Raw genomic sequence first — 20,120 nt, 5'->3', positions numbered from 1 at the left:
ACTCTTCTCATGAGGTGGCCAAAGTACTGGAGTTTCAGCTTTAGCATCATTCCTTCCAAAGAACACCCAGGATTGATCTCCTTCAGAATGGACTGGTTGGATCTCCTTGCAGTCCAAGGGACTCTCAAGAGTCTTCTCCAACACCACAGTTCAAAAGCATCAATTCTTCAGCGCTCAGCCTTCTTCACAGTCCAACTCTCACATCCATACATAACCACAGGAAAAACCATAGCCTTGACTAGATGGACCTTTGTTGGCAAAGTAATGTCTCAGCTTTTCAATATGCTATCTAGGTTGGTCATAACTTTTCTTCCAAGGAGTAAGCGTCTTTTAATTTCATGGCTGCAATCACCATCTGCATTGATTTTGGAGCCCCCCAAAATAAAGTCTGACACTGTTTCCACTGTTTCCCCATTTATTTCCCATGTAGTGATGGGACCAGATGCCATGATCTTCGTTTTCTGAATGTTGAGCTTTAAGCCAACTTTTTCACTCTCTTCTTTCACTTTCTTCAAGAGGCATTTTAGTTCCTCTTCACTTTCTGCCATAAGGGTGGTATCAGCTGCCTATCTGAGGTTATTGATATTTCTCCTGGCAATCTTGATTCCAGCTGTGCTGGAATGTTTCTCATGATGTACTCTGCATATAAGTTAAATAAGCAGGGTGACAATATACAGCCTTGACGTACTCCTTTTCCTGTTTGGAACTGTCTGTTGTTCCATGTCCAGTTCTAACTGTTGCCTCCTGACCTGTATACAGGTTTCTCAAGAGGCAGGTTAGGTGGTCTGGTATTCCCATCTCTTTCAGAATTTTCCACAGTTCATTGTGATCCACACAGTTGAAGGCTTTGGCATAGTCAATAAAGCAGAAATAAGTGTTTTCCTGGAACTCCCTTGCTTTTTCCATGATCAGGGAAGCCCAAAGCACTTCAGCAATTTAATTTTGTTTACCATGATCTTAAGTGTTACAAAGTATGAAAGTCTATTGAACACATTAGAAGGCAAAAAACTAGGATTCCTGGGACGTGCTCTGGAAGATTTCAGTTCAGTGGGTTTGGGTTGGACTCAAGTGTATGCATTTCCACAGGTTCTGCAAGATTCTGACCCGTACATAGGCATTTGAGAATCACAGGCACGGTTACAGTTTCCTGTTAAGAGATCTGTCTCAAATGTAATGGCATGGATTTTAATTAAAATAGTGAAGGACAGCCCCAGCCCACCCCTCCTCACTCAAAATGCAGTTCTTTTGATTCCTCTGTTGGTAGACACATTTAATGTGATTAATTACTTGACTTAAGATGTCCGAAAAAAGAGAATCTTTAAGAAGGTGATGATGGTGTTGTTGAGAAGGTTGTTTGCAATCAAACTCTTGCTAGAGTGTCACAAACAGTAGTTGTTCTTTTGTGTAAAAAAAAAAGTGTGAGCAATAATCCCTAGGAATGATACTTTTCATCCCACAGATAACAACATGATGCCCCTTTAAATTCCCAGCAGGGCTTACTTTTATGGACGAGTTTATATCATATATAGGAGGAGATGAGTTTCAGAGAGTTAGAGGTAATTAGTAGAGAGGTAAAATTGTTCAGGAAAAAACAAACCTCCCACCTAAATTTGGGCTCAAATCTTTGAGACTTGAGGAAGAATCAATTGACTTTTTTTTTTTTTTTAAACAGCAATGTAGCTGCTCTTCCCGAATTCTCTAGGCCACCCTGCAGACCTCAGGTTACCAAGTGAGGATGCAGCGCTTTGCCTGCTCATCTCAGCCCTCTGTGCCCTCTGTGCCTCTGGATAAGGTCGACTCCATACAGACCCGTCTCCCTCACATCCGCTGTTGTCAGTCTGCAGTTGTTCAGATCTAGACACTTGTTGACAGCCTTTCTGCCTAGCTTCTGCAGAAACCGCTCATTTTCCTCCATCCTGGATCTCAGTTCTGTTTCTGAAGTGAGAGTCTTGGCTGTATGATAAGAATAAAGAAGACTTTGCTATGAATGACAGTATAAAGATGAGACACATGAGAAGACAGACAACTGTGAACTAGTCCTTTGTGAAACCTCAACTCAGAAGGGGACAAAACCTGACCTCTGTCCCTGTGGCTGGTGCTCAACACTGGCTGCTCTAGGGACCCTTTTCCTACAGTGGAGCCTGAGGAACTCAGGGGCTTTTCTTTCATGGCCTGACCTGAGCTTCTTGCATGGAGACTGAATCATGTTCCTAGACGAAGCGGTAAACTTGTTAGCACCATGTTTAAGACAGCTCTGGTGGAAGGATGCATAGACATCTTTGGTGAACGCACTGCTGGGGGAGGTGCCCACATGCTGGCCTCCTAACAGGACAGACGAGGAGGGGGAACATTGCAGTCCCCCCTGATGAGCCTCAGATGGCTAAAAGGAGCAAGTGGAGCACTTGCTGCTCATTTCCTAGACCCTTCAACTAATAAATCCAGACAGTAGTGCCTACAAGAGCTTTTGTATTTTCTCAACTCCTGCCAGAGAATATATTCAGAAAACCTCATTTGTCTTTGTTACTAGGTACTTTTTTTTTTTTTTAGGGACATATGTGACACTCTTGCCAAGTTCCTCTGTAATAATGCTGCACTATGTCACTAACATTTAAAAAGATTAAATAAAAATAAAAAGCTATAATTTTGTGTGTGTGTGTTACTTTTTTGTCAGGGTTAGTAGAGTATTACTGTACATTTGGAACTTATGCTTCTGACTCTTTGTGACTCCATGGACTATATTGATTTTATTAATTAATAATTAATTTTATTGTCTACTACTGCATGTGTCAACATGTAAGCCACATGTAGGACATACTGTACTTTTGTAAGACAAAATGCATAAGCATGTACAGACAGTGACTTTAATTAGGGACTTCCCTGTTGGTGCAATAGTTAATAGTCCACGCTCCCACCACAGGGGGCATAGGTTCAATCCCTTGTCAAGGAACTTAAATCCTGCATGCCATGTGGTGAGGCCAAATAAATAAATAAAACATATACAAACAGTATGCATACTGGAATCCAATAGGAAAGCATAAGTTCCAAGTGTACAGTAATACTCTACTAACCCTGACAAAAAAGTATACAAATCATATAGAGAAAAAGAAATATATTGGCACCGGTGAAAATGAAAAGATAGCAGCATTACCATACTAGTAAATTTAGACTAAAATATTAGCAGGATAATAGACTCCATCTCTCTTCTGCAGCGGGTCTAGTGGCTTGCCATTCTTAAGAAAACCGCCTACAGGCCAACCTAGGATGTTTGGTGTTGCCACATTCTACCAGTAAGAGGCAGCATCATCCACCCACCGTTTACCTCTTCACTCTGGCCTTCAATTTTTATTATAGTAAGCTATATACAAGGTATTTTATTTTGGGTAGGGTTGCAGATTTAAGAAAAACAAAAATACCATGTCCAGTTAACCTTAAACTTCTGGTAAACAAAGAATCATTGTTTAGTAAAAGTACATCCCAAATAATGCAGGTATTTTTCTTTTTCTGACAACCCTAATTTGGGGTGGATCATAGGAGAGTTATGGATGAGGGGGACGAGGACAGACTGCCTCTTCTATGCCAGTGAGGACAGAACATTTTGTGTACACTTGATGCAAGGAGTCGTAAGCACACTGTCTCATAGATTTGGAAGCCGAGACTCAGACTATTAATTGGTCAGCGGCAGAGTCAGAATTTGAACCCAGAACAATCTGCTCCAAAGCCCATTATGTGTGTGTGCTTTTTAAATATTTGTGCTTAAATTTTTTTCTCTGCATTGTGTCTTGTTGCGTTCCTTTTTGTCTTTTAGCTTTTTTATCTCTGTAGCTTCAACCTACAACCATGCTCAAGTTCCAGCTTCACCAAGCCTTCTTTTTTTGTTGTTGTCTCCTCAAGCCACTGTTCTGTCAATCATTTCCTTTACTGTCAAATGTTTGAAAAGAGAGGAGTGTGCTTGCTGGCCCCACTTCTTCAACACTGTTACCAATTAGTCCTCTACATTCTGGTTGCCACACTTACCTGACCAAATAAATTGTTTCTCCAAGGTCACCACCACCAATGATGTATGTATGGTCAGGCCTTTAAGGATGGTTGTTCTCTTGATCTCTATCCATCCCCTACTTGACCAGGCCCTGCTTCCCTCACATGACTATCCAATCCTCTTAATTACAGGACTTAATTAGTAACTGCCTGCCTGCTTGCCCCCTGCCCCAGCTGCTGGTTTCCCTGGTTACTGATGAGCCCACCTCCCCTATAAATGGTAACCTCCTCCTCCTGGTGAATATCAAAGACTGCTGCCATGTTCTGCCCGTTGTCTGTCACACATGGTGGGGTGTGACTCCAGGACCTTTGGGTAAGATGCCCCTAACCAATGAACACTGATGTCTCTGTTGCTGTCACCAGGCTTTTTCTTTGGTCTTAAGTCTAGGCAACTACAAGATTTGCAGGCCAGTGGGGTGCAGCCCAACAACCAACCAACTGACAGATTCTGAAATCCCTTTGCAGACCACACCCTACGTGGGTGCTCTGTAATATATATTTTATATGATTGATTGGCAAGTCCAAGGCAGCACAACTGGAAAACCTAGATCAACTCGTGTGACCATCAGGTAAGCAAGTCATTTAACTTCTCTGAGCCTTGGTTTACTCATCTATAAAATGGAAATTATAATTCCCACCTGGTTCACTTATCAGGAGTGTAGTGACTTAAAGTTGCTGAACCTTCCCAGGAAGATGGGACTCTACAATACCTTTGACATGATACATACTTTTTAAACATTGTTGAATGAACAGATAGCTAGATGAGTGAATGAATGAATACTAGCTTTATAGTTCCTCAATTACCAAAATCAAGATGATAAATATTTATCAAAACACCTAAGTATAAATATGAGTACCCATTTTTGAGGCCCCCACACATCGCCTTACAGACCATATGTATGTTTTTTTGAATCTATGAAACTCTTCCTTCAAAAAATATCTTAGGTGACAGCTCAGTATATATAACAAATGAGTCAGATCTGCTACAGGTTGGCTGTTGCTAGAGGAGGGCTGGCACTCCGTGGAGGGGGCAAAGTGACCACATGTGAGCGGCTCTGTGGAGCCATTCAGGGCCTGTTCTAGCTGCTGTTCTGCTGAACCACGTTCTTGCTTCTCCAGGAGATTCTGTGAGCCAAGCAGGATCTTCTCATTAGGTTCTTTTCCAAGCTAAACCTGGAGAGGTTGGCTTCTGTTGTTTACAACCAAGAATCCTAATGCTCTCGTAAAACATGATTGTGTGTTTGTAACGTGGGTGGTGCGGTACAGGGAATCAAGATAACAAGTTCCTGTTAACAAGGAGCTACCTGTCTGATGGAGGAGACAGATGAAAGAGCCACGGTCACAGTACAGAGAAGTACAAGGGTGGAGGCCAGCAGGGGTGCCAGGTGGCCCAGGGTAGAGACAGTAAGTGCTTCAGTTCTTGGGATGGGCCTTGGCAAGCTTCCAAGTGAAAGTATTAGTCGCTCAGTCATGTCCGACTCTTTGCAACCCCATGGACTGTAGCCCACCAGGCTTCTCTGTCCATGGGATTCTCCAGGCAAGAATACTGAATTGGGTTGCCATTTCCTTCTCCAGGGGATCTTTCCAACCCAGGGATCAAACCCAGGTCTCCCGCATTGCGGGCAAGTTCTTCACTGTCTGAGCCACCAGGGAAGTCTAAGTGAAATAAATTGCGCCTTAAAGATGAGTTGGAGTCAGCCAGGTGGGTGGTCAGGAGGGAGGGATAAGTGGGGGAGGGGTGCAGAGGGAGGGTAGAGACACAGGGAAGGTCTTTTTTGGCACAGGGACCTGCTCTGGGGGAATGTGGCCAGATCAGGAAACTGCAGGTAAATCACAATATCAGCAGTAGAGGAGGAATGTGAGGTTGGGGGAAGGCAGAGGCCATGAAGAGATATTCAGCTTACCACAAACACCATGAAGATCATACTTGAGAATATAGTCTTTCTCTTCAAGGCAAGACTGACTCAGTGAAGAATTTCAAACCGGTGGAAGACATCTGTGGTTTAGAAAGAGCACCCGGCAGAAGTGTGGGGGACAGGCTGGCAAGAGAGCAAGACCAGGAGGAGAGAAACCAGGTAGGAAACAGCAGCAGCAGTCCAGGCAATAGACAAGAAAGCCAGGACAGCAACAGAGAGGACCAGCTAGGTCCCAGAGCCACTTGGGGGACAATTCATGTAACTCCTGGGGCCACTGAGTTTGGGGAGAAATGAACATGGAGACGCCACGTACATCTTGAGGGGCTGGTGTTCGCCAGCTGAGATAACCAGCTGACCGCACTGTTAATTTAATCATGATAATAGGTATCCACTGGCTCAGTGGTAAAGAACCCACTTGCTGACAGAGGAGATGCAGGTTTGATCCCTGGGTTGGGAAGATCCCCTGGAGAAGGAAATGGCAACCCAATCCAGTGTGTTTGCCTGTGGAATCCCATGGACAGAGGAGCCCGGCTGGCTACAGTCCATGGGGTTGCAAAAAAGTCAGACATGACTGGGCAGTACTACATGGGTATCCATTAACCATGTTCCCAAAGCTCCAAATCATACTTTAGAACAAATAGCAACAACCTTCTGATTACCTTCTTTTAAAGACAGACTTCTTAATTTTCTACTTTCAAAAATGTATTCAAACTGCTCACAGGTAAAGTGATACTGCTCACAGGTAAAGTGGAACAAATAATCTGACAGATGTGGGGGTAAGTATAAATGAAATAAGACTGGCCATGGGTTGATAATTGTTAGAGGGAGGTAATCATGGGGACTCATACTGTTCTCTCTTTTACATGCGTTTGCACGAAAAGTATAAATGTTTTTAAAATACACTTACTCTAATAATATACTGATGACACTGTATATGTCATGACTTTAGAGAGAGGGTGGCAATATTTTCATAACCCTTGAATTTGTAATCTCTGTGCTGGGAACTTTCAGCTATTTAGTGTAACACAGTGAAGGAGAAAACAAGGGACTGGGAAAGCCAAAGATACTCACCAAAGGGCAAAAAAGAACTTAGTAATTATGCCATAAGCATGGAATGGAATATTATGCCACTGTCAAAAGTAGGCATATGAACGTCATGTAACCATGTGAGCACTGAACAGTATAATTAATCCCAGAAGGAGGATCACAGCTCCATGTAAGCTCAGGAGGCTTTTATAAGCTCTTCTAATTGTACAAAGCCATGTCTGTTTGGCCTCTGCTGCCTCCCTGACTAGTCCCCTACTCCCCTCATCCTCTATCCATCTCTCATCCTGCTTCAGCATCCCTAACCTCCTGGCCAGCTCTCAAGCACTCCAGGCTCACTCGCATATTGGGCCTTTGCATTTACAGATCCCTTTGCCTGGAAAGCTGCTCCCTAAAATATCCATATGGCTGGCTTCATTCATTCTACGTGGCTGCCTTTCAGATCTCAGCTCAAGAGTTTCTGTTACTAAATCAGAAACGCCTTCCTGCCAACTGCATCTAAAATTACCCCAGCCCATCATTTGCTATCTCCTTATATTGCTTATTGGTCTTCATACGACTTATCACACAAAAAGTATGCCTGCTTTTTGTCCCTTGTGTACATAAGGTTCTCTTTTGCGTGGCTATATTTCTAATAAGCGACTGGCACGTAGGAGGTACTCAATATTTGTTGACTGGTTGGTTGACCATAAATATATGCATGTGAAAAGAATCTGAAAAGAATCTTGAAGAGATAGCACTTTGTGTTAAAATGAAACTGGGTATTTTTCTCTAAACCTTTCTGCGACATAATTACTTTTGATAATTAAAAGTAAAATGAGCAAATTATTTAAAATATTCAACAAATCCAAAGCAAATTTGAGTTTGAAACTTTGCCCTATTTTATTGTGAGAAACGATTCTTTAAACACCTCTTCGACAAGTGCATTGAATGTGTCGATACCTTTTAAATTTCAGCAGTCATAGTTACCTTCTGAGAGAGATTGTATAGAAGTTGGCATGCCTCTAAGCTCCCTGGCCCTTTGCAAACTGTCACCCAGAGGAGACTGCTTCAGGGACTCCAGGTGCATCTCTTGGCATTTTCACTTTCACTACTCAGCCCTGCACTTGTTTCCATAAAAACACATTGGCAGTCAGGAATTAATTCACTCCACGAAGTGAACGTACTCTGGGCAAGATACTGTTCTTGACACAAGAGGGTCAGTGACCAACAAGACACACCTCACATTACTTAATCCTTAACCTGGTAGAAAGATGGCTCTGTATGCCAACAATTACCCTGGGACAAGGGCCGTCAGGGAGAAGAGACCCCTGTGGTTAGGGAACCCACCACTGGACTAAGCCTGGCTTGGAGCATAACTCTGAGCAATGAGTGACATTACCTCGATTTTGAGATAGTTAAAAAGAGAGAAGGAGAAGTGTCCCAGGTAGGAAAAATCAGGCTCAAAAGCTTCCAGGTATGAAGACATAAAGGAGCCTGGGGTTGCCTCTAAGAGTGGATTCTGGGTGCCTGGAGCAAGGGATGTGGGGGATGGAGGTTAGGGGTGGGTCTGCTGTCACTTCAGGCTCAAGATTCATGAAGGTTTAATCTATCGTCCCTCCTGGGATCTCCTTACATTTTAAAGGGAGGATTAAAGACTGAAACAGGGTTTCCCAGGTGGTGCTAGTGGTAAAGAATATGCCTATCAATGCAGAAAACCCAAGAGAGATACAGGTTCCATCCCTGGGTAGGAAAGATCCCCTGGAGTAAGAAATGGCAACCCACTCCAGTATTCTTGCCTGGAAAATCCCATGGACAGAAGAATCTGGCAGGCTACAGTCCATGGGGCCACAGAGAGTCAGATACAACTGTGCAAAGCAATTAAGTACTAAAGACTTAAACTAAAGGGATAAAACTATAAATGGAATTTTAGATTCTGCTATTAAAGTTTACATTCTGTCCTCAGGCTAGGGCCTAATAGATATTCTTGAAATAACAATGTTCATGGCTCCCTCCCTATAAAATGGGTCTTTCTGTAATACTACATTCCAGAATGGTTCAAGAAACATTTTGCACACAGGGGATCTTCAATGACCTTGCAGAGCCTACCTCCATGCCTAGGGGATGGAATGTTCTTAATACCTAGAGTACTACTTTATTTCATTTATTTATTTTTGGCCCTGATCAGGGATGGAACCCATGCCCCCTGCAGTGGAAGCTTGGAGTCTTAACCACTAGACCGCCAGGGAAGTCCCCTGGAGTACTATTTTAGAAGTAACAGCTAGGGTTTTTTTTGTTTTTGTTTGTTTTTGTTTTTTTTTTGTCTTTTCAAACCAGAGCAGGATTCAGCCCAGGTTTACACAGGAACAGACAGCCATGGGACCAGACAGTTGTCCAGCTACAGCCCCACAGCTGACCAAGCCTCAGAAGGTTAGGTGGGAGAGACCTTTAGCCTGTGAATCCAGCCACAACCTGCAGCCATGCCTGCCCATTTCAATTCCACCATGACCCAAGGGCCCTTTTCCTTTTACTGCTTCTCTGGCACCCACCCAAGGCTTACCTCCGTGGTCACTTTCGCTCAATCTCACCTTTTGGAGGCACATACACAGCCATTCTCTGGAGAGCCATCCCAGTAAATGCTTCCCCTTTTCTTCCCCCTCCTTAAATGTTGTGACTTCAACTCCAAAGTCTTAAGAAAACACTGCTGGATGGTGCTCCAGGATGTGGTCATTTACCCACATGAAACCCCGCCCAGCTGGTGAGGCCCTGCTGGGCTCTCTGTGTCCACGGGACACTACAGAGCAGAACGGAAGGGCCGGGAGCCAGGAAGGGCTAGAAACTACACAGAGGAAACAGCACACAGTGGGGGACGAGGAAAGCAGAAAGGAGAAGAGAGCTGCTGAGAGCTAACAGGGAGCCAGAAAAATTCCAAGTATGAGGAAGGCGGGCTTGTGAGAGTAAAGGGGAAAGCACCCGCCTATTTCTTGATACACTGTGGGCTGAGCAGCATTTTACCATGCTCATGCTTAGAAATGTTTTCAAAATGTCTTTGGGAAATTCCTCTCTATATACAAACTTGAACGTTCTCAGGCTTTCTCACAGCAACTCAGGCAACTCAAACTCTGGCTTCCCCCTCATCTCTGTGCTGGGTTTTACACTGTGAAGGTAAACAAACCCTGGAAACTGAATTTGGGCAACTTTTCAGATCATAGCATAATTAGACTATAGCCACAAAAGAAAACTGAGGTTTTGCCTCTTCTCCCAGAATCAGAGGCATTCACTTAAAAGCTCTTTGGGAAAACCAATGGCTGGCATTTAGTTGAGTAATTATTGTTGATAATTTACTGTATTATCAGTTGGTGAGGCTATTTGCCATGAAACCCCACGGATAATACATATTTAACACATTATTTCTCTTACTTTTAAGTGATTTTCATTTATTTTTGCAAAAGTGAGGAATATCTTTTTCTTCTTTTGTCCATCCTTAGGTTTTGGCTTAACATTTATTTAAAATTTTCAAGGAATGCTTTCAAAGGCCTTAAAATTTTGATCCAACGTTTTTAGAGTGAATCATACTTTCAGTGTTGCTTGTTAAGGGGAAATGTGTTTTTCTTTCTTCCCCAAACTTATTTCATTAAAAAGCATGACACATACTACAACATGAATGAAGTCTGAGAATGTAAGAGGAAAAAGCCAATCACAAAAAGGCAAATACTATATGATTCTCCTTGCATGACATATATAGAGGAATCAAATGTATAGAAACAGATTGTAGAACAGTGGTTGCCAGGACTTGGGGGAGAGGAAAATTGGGGGTTATCTTAATGCGTACAAGGTTTTATTTTTGTAAGGTAAAATATTTCTGGAGATCAGTCGTTCAGCAATGTGAATATATTTAACACTACTGAACTGCAGATTTTGAAATGGTTAAGATGTTAAATTTTGTTTTGTGAGTTTTTAAAATTTTTTAAATTAAAATTTATTTTAATTCAGAAGGCTGACTCTAAATGTTTTAAAAATGCTTTAATTACTTTTTGCTGTTTTCTCCTTATGTATTTACAAGTATGGCATAATTTTCAAAAATCCAAATGTCTAAATGGGTTTTAAGAAATACAAAATAAAACTCCTAGGTAATTTTAAAAAGCTGACTCAGTCACTCAGTTCTAAAGCATTCTGGTGGCACACGGTATCTTAGGTCACTTGTCTAACGGGCCTATTACTTCAGCCCTGTTCAGAACTCTTGTCTTGAAAACGTATTATTGTAGATACATTTCTAGTATTGGTTAATAATACTATTCTCAATGAACTTAAGCAAGGAAAGGGATTTACTAAAAAGGATGACAACACTTCTATTAAAAAGGTGGCAAAAGGGAGAGGACATATGTGTACCTATGGTTGATTCACGTTGATATATTGCAGAAACAACACAATATTGTAAAGCAACTATCTTCCATTAAAAATAAACAAAAATTTAAAAGATTACAATGTGATATGTTTTGCAAATAATAACAGAAAAGAAAATTTATTAAAAAAAAAAAAGATGGCAAAGGTAAACTTGTGTTTACCCATGTTAGGATTTTAAAAAACACAGTTCAGTTCAGTCGCTCAGTCGTGTCTGACTCTTTGCGACCCCATGAATCGCAGCACGCCAGGCCTCCCTGTCCATCACCAACTCCCAGAGTTTACTCAGACTCACGTCCATCGAGTCGGTGATGCCATCCAGCCATCTCATCCTCTGTCATCCCCTTCTCCTCCTGCCCGCCAATCCCTCCCAGCATCAGAGTCTTTTCCAATGAGTCAGCTCTTCACATGAGGTGGCCAAAGTACTGGAGCTTCAGCTTTAGCATCATTCCTTCCAAAGAAATCCCAGGGCTGATCTCCTTCAGAATGGACTGGTTGGATCTCCTTGCAGTCCAAGGGACTCTCAAGAGTCTTCTCCAACACCACAGTTTAAACACATCAATTCTTCGGTGCTCAGCCTTCTTCACAGTCCAACTCACGTCCATACATGACACCAGGAAAAACCATAGCCTTGACTAGACGGACCTTAGTCGGCAAAGCAATGTCTGCTTTTGAATATGCTATCTAGGTTGGTCATAACTTTTCTTCCAAGGAGTAAGCGTCTTTTAATTTCATGGCTGCAATCACCATCTGCACTGATTTTGGAGCCCAAAAAAATAAAGTCTGACACTGTTTCTACTGTTTCCCCATCTATTTCCCATGAAGTGATGGGACTAGATGCCATGATCTTCATTTTCTGAATGTTGAGCTTTAAGCCAACTTTTTCACTCTCCATTTTCACTTTCATCAAGAGGCTTTTTAGCTCCTCTTCACTTTCTGCCATAAGGGTGGTGTCATCTGCATATCTGAGGTTATTGATATTTCTCCCGGCCATCTTGATTCCAGCTTGTGTTTCTTCCAGTCCAGCGTTTCTCATGATGTACTCTGCATATAAGTTAAATAAGCAGGGTGAAAATATACAGCCTTGATGTACTCCTTTTCCTATTTGAAACCAGTCTGTTGTTCCATGTCCAGTTCTAACTGTTGCTTCCTGACCTGCATACAGATTTCTCAAGAGGCAGGTCACGTGGTCTGGTATTCCCATCTCTTTCAGAATTTTCCACAGGTTCTTGTGATCCACACAGTCAAAGGCTTTGGCATAGTCAATAAAGCAGAAACAGATGTTTTTCTGGAACTCTCTTGCTTTTTCCATGATCCAGGGGATGTTGGCAATTTGATCTCTGGTTCCTCTGCCTTTTCTAAAACCAGCTTGAACATCAGGGAGTTCATGGTTCACATATTGCTGAAGTCTGGCTTGGAGAATTTTGAGCATTACTTTATTAGCATGTGAGATGAGTGCAATTGTGTGGTAGTTTGAGCATTCTTTGGCATTGCCTTTCTTTGAGATTGGAATGAAAACTGACCTTTTCCAGTCCTGTGGCCACTGCTGAGTTTTCCAAACTTGCTGGCATATTGAGTGCAGCACTTTCACAGCATCATCTTTCAGAATTTGAAACAACTCAACTGGAATTCCATCACCTCCACTAGCTGTGCTCGTAGTGATGCTTTCTAAGGCCCACTTGACTTCACATTCCAAGATGTCTGGCTCTAGATTAGTGATCACATCATCATGATTATCTGGGTCATGAAGATCTTTTTTGTACAGTTCTTCTGTGTATTCTTGCCACCTCTTCTTAATATCTTCTGCTTCTGTTAGGTCCATACCATTTCTGTCCTTTATCGAGCCCATCTTTGCATGAAATATTTCCTTGGTATCTCTAATTTTCTTGAAGAGATCTCTAGTCTTTCCCATTCTGTTCTTTTCCTCTATTCCTTTGCACTGGTCACTGAAGAAGGCTTTCTTATCTCTCCGTGCTATTCTCTGGAACTCTGCATTCAAATGGGTATATCTTTCCTTTTCTCCTTTGCTTTTCACCTCTCTTCTTTTCACAGCTATTTGTAAGGCCTCCCGAGACAGCCATTTTGCTTTTTTGCATTTCTTTTCCATGGGGATGGTCTCAAGAAATCTGTATGGATATAGAAAACTGGATAGATGCCAACAAAATTTTGGAATCTAGAGAGCATGAAGATGCGTTTACCTGACTTTATACTTAATTCCCTGCAAAGGCTGGGGTAAATAGTTTATAGTTTTTCAAATTTCAGAAACCCAAAGGTTCAGTAAGGGTACCAGCAATTGTACCAGGTAACTCTGAAGAAAGACATGGGTATGGGTAGCGGTGAAAAGAGTATGATTAGTTTAAAAGTGTAAGAAGTTAAACTATCCAATTCCATTTCTCACCCCAGGGCAGACCGAAGACTGCTCTTTTTCCCAACCTGGAATAGACAAAGTTTATTTTCAGAACCAGTTGAAACACAAAGGATCTGGATTCAGAGACTCTGGTCATGTTTTGAGTACCTTATTGGATACAGAGGTTGAATAAAGTCTATGTACAGAAAAATGAGATCTCTCCTTATTTCCCCTGTAGGTCCTCTAAGAACACACTGGCAACCAAACTTAGTCACCCTCTTCCCCCACCCAGTGGAGGTAGGTGGAAGGACACCTATGTAGGAAACTGACCAACCCAAGAGAAGAACCCCACAGATATTGATTGTGTAGATAAAGTCCCTTAACTAAATGAAGCTGAAGCTGTCCAAGCAATTACAGAGAAGCCCACTGATGGACACATCCTATGGGCTTCCCTGCTGGCTCATACGGTAAAGAATCTGCCTGCAGTGCAGGAGACCTGGGTTCATTCCCTGCGTCAGGAAAATCCCCTGAAGAAGGGAACGGCTATCCACTCCAGTATTCTTGCCTAGAGAATACTGTGAATAGAGAAGCCTGGCAGGCTGCAGACCATGGGGTCACAAAGAATCAGACATGAGCAGCCAATACTCTATTATGTATATACACACAGCCCTTCATTCTGTTCCCCTGGAGGAGGAAACGGCAACCCACTTCAGTATTCTTACCTGGGAAATCCCATGGACAGAGGAGCCTGGTGGGCTACAGTCCACAGGGCTGCAAAGAATTGGGCACGAGTGAGCGCACACACTTCATGCTGTATACGCTTGGGTTGGGCCAAAGAGCTCGAGGTAGTTGAAGAAAGGCTCTGAGAAGAAAATGAGACGCAGAAACAGTAACAAAAAGGAAACTTGGAGAAAATAAGGACAGTGTAAGGAGAAGAATTTTTTTAGAATCGCTATTATACTTTGAGAGTTCTTGGGTCCATAAACCAAGAATCAGAAGATGAACGAGAGGGGAGCTCCAGGGGACAAAGGAAATTTTAGAAATTAAAAATGAGATAGTTTCTGTGCTAGATTAAAGTGACATCCTGTAGTTTTGAATCTACCTAATCCTACAGTTCATGGGGTCGCAAAAGAGTGGGACATGACTGAGCAGACAATCACGCAAGATTAAGGATAAATGGAAAAAGCAGAATAAAACAACAAGTTAATCCTTCAACAATAACATCATCACAACAAATGCATGACCGTCATCTACTATGAAAGTAGTACGATATCCTGTGAACTCTGAAATACAAGGAAAGGGCTGATCAACTGACGTCAGTGAGACCTACAGGGTATCAGCAAGTGGGCAAGAGGAAGCAGAAAGCAGGCTAAGGGTCCTGGGGTGACACTGAACAACAGCAAACTCGAATCAAACTGCCAAAGGCACTTACGCTGAATGCTGAATATGCCCACTTGGTATAGAAAGAAAATTGTTTTTTTTTTTTCTGGGAACAGTGCCAGAGCTGGGCTCTAAGGGTGAAGGCAAAGGAAAGGTTAGATGGTATGGGACAATCTGGGTCCAGATAAATCTCAGAACTAACCAACTGAATCTCCTTTCCAGGACAGAGTCCTTCACAGAGAAGGATCTGTGGTGGTAGAATCTAAACGGAGTAGCACAGGACTTCCCTGGTGGTCCAGCGGTTAAGAATCTGTCTGCCAGTTCAGGGGATACAGGGTAGATTCCACATGCTGTGGGGCAACCACGCCTGTGCGCCACAACTACTGAGCCTGTGCTCTAGACCCTGAGAGCTGCAACCACTGAGCCTGTGTTGCCTAGAGCCCATGCCCCGCAACAAGGGAAGCCGCTGCAACGAGAAGCCTGCGCACTGCAATTAGAGAGCAGCCCTGGCTCGCCACAACTAGAGGAAGCCCATGCATAGCAACGAAGACCCTGTGCAGCCAGAAATAATTCTTTAAATTATTCAAGTAAATAAATTGAGTAGCACAGAGATACTACGAGCAAAGGCGAGAGAAGGTCCAGATAAAGTGGGAGATAGCAACAGCAGGGCAGAAAAAGCAGCTTCAAGAAGCCCGAGGCAACATTGTTTAACTGTGGCTCAGTCGGTAAAGCGTCTGCCTACAACGCGGGAGACGTGGGTTCGATCCCTGGGTCGGGAAGATCCTCTGGAGAAAGAAATGGCAACCCACTCCAGTACTCTTGCCTGGAAAATCCCATGGACAGAGGAGCCTGGTAGGCTACAGACTATGGGGTTGCAAAGAGTCGGACACGACTGAGCGACTTCACTCACCATAACAGTAGCAAAGCCATCAAGCTGGGAAAGCTGTCCCACTGTATCCTCCTCTTCGAAGGTAACTACATGGGCCTCTTCACAGGCTGCCTGATGTATTCTCACAAAGCCACAGCTGACTTGCCAGAGCACATGATTCACGGATCACACACCATCCCTCCCGCCTTATTCCAGGTGTTAGAAGTGAGTCCCTAAGTCCAGTCCATACTCTAAGTGCAGGGAGTTTCACGCTGTAAAAGAAGGCATATCAAATAATTTGTGGCATTTGAAAACTGATCTATGATATAAAAAGACTAGAGAGAAACTGAGAGACATGAATAGAAGATAGGCAAAAAGAAACAAACACTTGTCAACAGTTTTGAGGAATTTGGCTGTGGGATTTTCAGTCTTCATTGCAGCACTGGGAATCTTTAGTTGCTGCATATGGAATCTAGTTTCCTGATCAGGGATTGAACCCTGGCCCCCTGCTTAGTTACTAGGCCATCCAGGAGATCCCAAGAGGTTTCTTTTTTTTTTTCTTAAAAACATTTTCTTTTGCATTGGAATATAACCAATTAACAAACAATTGTTGTGATAGTTTCAGGTAACAGCGAAGAGACTCACCTATCCATATACATGTAGCAGGAGGTTTCGTTTTGATGTGGTTAAACTGGCCTAAAATTGTCTGTAGAAAAGGTTGCACAACTCTATGAATCTATTTAAAAACAGTAAAATTGTACACATTAATTGTATTTTATGTGACTCACATCTCACTAATGTTGTTACTGAAAAATGAACTTATTACTAATTATGGAAAAAATGTGTACATATTTTTGGCATACTTTATGGTTAAGCTGTGAACAGTATTTTACAGAACTGTAACAATATAATAGTAATGTTATATTTAAACTCCAAATAACCGTGTTGAAAGGCTGTGGAAAGGGGAAATTTGTAGAGGTTTACAAAAATAAATTCTCATCTGCCCTACTAGGAAGACAAGTCAGTTCAGTTTAGTCGCTCAGTCGTGGCCGACTCTTTGCGACCCCATGGACTGCAGCACACCAGGCCTCCCTGTCCATTGCCAACTCCCGGAGTTCACCCAAACTCATGTCCGTTGAGTCAGTGATGCCATCCAACCATGTCATCCTCTGTCGTCCCCTTCTCCTCCTGCCCTCAAACTTTCCCAGCATCAGGGACTTTTCAATTGAGTCAGCTCTTCGCATCAGGTGGCCAAAGGATTGAATTTCAGCTTCAGCATCAGCCCTTCCAATGAACACCCAGGACTGATCTCCTTTAGGATGGACTGGTTGGACCTCCTTGCCATCCAAGGGACTCTCAAAAGTCTTCTCCAACACCACAGTTCAAAAGCATCAATTCTTTGGTGCTCAGCTTTCTTTATAGTCCAACTCTCACATCCATACATGACTACTGGGAAAACCATAGCCTTGACTAGACAGACCTTTGTTGGCAAAGTAATGTCTCTGCTTTTTAATATGTTGTCTAGATTGGTCATAACTTTCCTTCCAAGGAGTAAGCGTCTTTTAATTTCATGGCTGCAATTACCATCTGCACTGATTTTGGAGCCCAGAAAAATAAAGTCTGACACTGTTTCCACTGTTTCCCCATCTATTTGCCATCAAGTGATGGGACCAGATGCCATGATCTTTGTTTTCTGAATGTTGAGCTTTAAGCCAACTTTTTCACTCTCCTCTTTTACTTTCATCAAGAGGCTCTTTAGTTCTTCACTTTCTGCCATGAGGGTGGTGTCATCTGCATATCTGAGGTTATTGATATTTCTCCTGGCAATCTTGATTCCAGCTTGTATTTCTTCCATCCCAGTGTTTCTCATGATGTATTCTGCATAGAAGTTAAATAAGCAGGATGACAATATACAGCCTTGACGTACTCCTTTTCCTATTTGGAACCAGTCTGTTGTTCCATGTCCAGTTCTAACTGTTGTTTCCTGACCTGCATATAGGTTTCTCAAGAGGCAGATCAGGTGGTCTGGTATTTCCACCTCTTTCAGAATTTTCCACAGTTTGTTGTGATCCACACAGTCAAAGGCTTTGGCATAGTCAGTAAAACAGAAATAGATGTTTTTCTGGAACTCTCTTGCTTTTTCCATGAGCCAGCTGATGTTGGCAATTTGATCTCTGGTTTCTCTGCCTTTTCTAAAACCAGCTTGAACATCTGGAAGTCCATGGTTCACATATTGCTGAAGCCTGGCTTGGAGAATTTTGAGCATTACTTTACTAGCGTGTGAGATGAGTGCAATTGTGCGGTAGTTTGAGCATTCTTTGGCATTGCCTTTCTTTGGGATGGGAATGAAAACTGACCTTTTCCAATCCTGTGGCCACTGCTGAGGTTTCCAAATTTGCTGACATATTGAGTGCAACACTTTCACAGCATCATCTTGCAGGATTTGAAATAGCTCTGCTGGAATTCCATCACCTCCACTAGCTTTGTTCATAGTGATGCTTCCTAAGGCCCACTTGACTTCACATTCCAGGATGTCTGGCTCTAGGCGAGTGATCACATCATTTTCATTATCTGAGTTGTGAAGATCTTTTTTGTACGGTTCTTCTGTGTATTCTTGCCACTTCTTAATATCTCCTGCTTCTGTTAGGTCCATGCCATTTCTGTCCTTTATTGAGCCCATCTTTGCATGAAACTTTCCCTTGGAATCTCTAATTTTCTTGAAGAGATCTCTAGTCTTTCCCATTCTATTATTTTCCTCTATTTCTTTGCACTGGTCACTGAGGAAGGCTTTCTTATCTCCCCGTGCTATTCTTTGGAATTCTGCATTCAGATGCTTATATCTTTCCTTTTCTCCTTTGCTTTTCACCTCTCTTCTTTTCACAGCTATTTGTAAGGCCTCCTCAGACAGCCATTTTGCTTTTTTGCATTTATTTTTCTTGGGGATGGTCTTGATCCCTGTCTCCTGTAGAATGTCACAAACCTCCATCCATAGTTCATCAGGCACTCTGTCTATCAGATCTAGTCCCTTAAATCTATTTCTCACTTCCACTGTATAATCATAAGGGATTTGATTTAGGTCATACCTGAATGGTCTAGTGGTTTTCCCAACTTTCTTCAATCTGAGTCTGAATTTGGCAATAAGGAGTTCATGATCTGAGCCACAGTCAGCTCCCGGTCTTGTTTTTGCTGACTGTATAGAGCTTCTCCATCTTTGGCTGCAAAGAATATGATCAATCTGATTTCGGTGTTGACCATCTGGTGATGTCCATATGTAGAGTCTTCTCTTGTGTTGTTGGAAGAGGGTGTTTGCCATGACCAGTGCATTCTCTTGGCAAAACTCTATTAGCCTTTGCCCTGCTTCATTCTGTACTCCAAGGCCAAATTTGCCTGTTACTCCAGGTGTTTCTTGACTTCCTACTTTTGCATTCCAGTCCCCTATAATGAAAAAGACATCTTTTTTGGTTATTAGTTCTAAAAGGTCTTGTAGGTCTTCATAGAGTCATATATAGTATCTAAAGCTGAAATAACAGTATAAGTGTATTATGTAGAAATGTAGAGGTAAATAGTAGGCAAAAGAATAAAAGCGCTGAAATACGTTGCCCAAACAAAGTCTTCCTTATTATATTTAGGTTTTTCAACTACTATTTTGTGTAATCCTAGACATTTGTAATCTGTAAATCTCAATATCTTCTTCTGTAAAATAGAAGTTATAATAATAACAATTTTAGCTCAGTTGGTAAAGAATCCGCCCACGATGCAGGAGACCATGGTTCAGTTCCTGGGTCATGAAGATGTGCTGGAGAAGGGATAGGCTACCCACTCCAGTATTCTTCAGCTTCCCTTGTGGCTCAGTTGGTAAAGAATCTGCCTGCAGTGTGGGAGACTTGGGTTCTATCCCTGGGTTGGGAAAATCCCCTGGAGAAGGGAAAGGCTACCCACTCCAGTATTCTGGACTAGAGAATTCCATGGACTGTATAGTCCATAGGGTCACAAAGAGTCAGACAGGATTGAACGACCTTCACTCACTCACTGCTTGTACCCAAGGCTCCTCTGGGGTCCCAAGGTAACAGAAGATAGAGACCAGTCTTGAGTGCAGGATTTGGGGTGCAGCCAATACATTCCTGGCCTCTCTATGACCCCTAACACTTAG

General features: G+C 42.5%; 1 protein-coding gene across 4 annotated transcripts in view; it reads right to left on the bottom strand.

The window, feature by feature from the left end:
• The window catches only part of LRRC31 (leucine rich repeat containing 31), a 28,132-nt gene extending 18,452 nt beyond the window's left edge, over positions 1 to 9,680 (bottom strand). Inside the window, exons 1-2 of one of the 4 annotated variants that reach the window (XM_027958543.2) lie at positions 9,535 to 9,680; positions 1,810 to 1,953 (exon numbers count right to left, since the gene is read on the bottom strand). In XM_027958543.2, the coding sequence (XP_027814344.1) occupies positions 1,810 to 1,953; positions 9,535 to 9,577 (187 nt within the window). In that variant the 5' untranslated portion in view covers positions 9,578 to 9,680. The remainder of the gene's footprint in view (positions 1 to 1,809; positions 1,954 to 9,534) is intronic. The other 3 variants (XM_012099639.4, XM_012099657.4, XM_012099647.4) reach the window with 3 other exon arrangements.
• Between the last annotated feature and the right edge of the window lie 10,440 nt (positions 9,681 to 20,120).

This window comes from Ovis aries, chromosome 1 (genome assembly GCF_016772045.2).
Source record: "Ovis aries strain OAR_USU_Benz2616 breed Rambouillet chromosome 1, ARS-UI_Ramb_v3.0, whole genome shotgun sequence".
Lineage (NCBI taxonomy): Eukaryota > Metazoa > Chordata > Mammalia > Artiodactyla > Bovidae > Ovis > Ovis aries.
The sequence above is the reverse complement of the archived record's forward strand: the minus strand, read 5'-3'. Positions and strand labels throughout refer to the sequence as shown.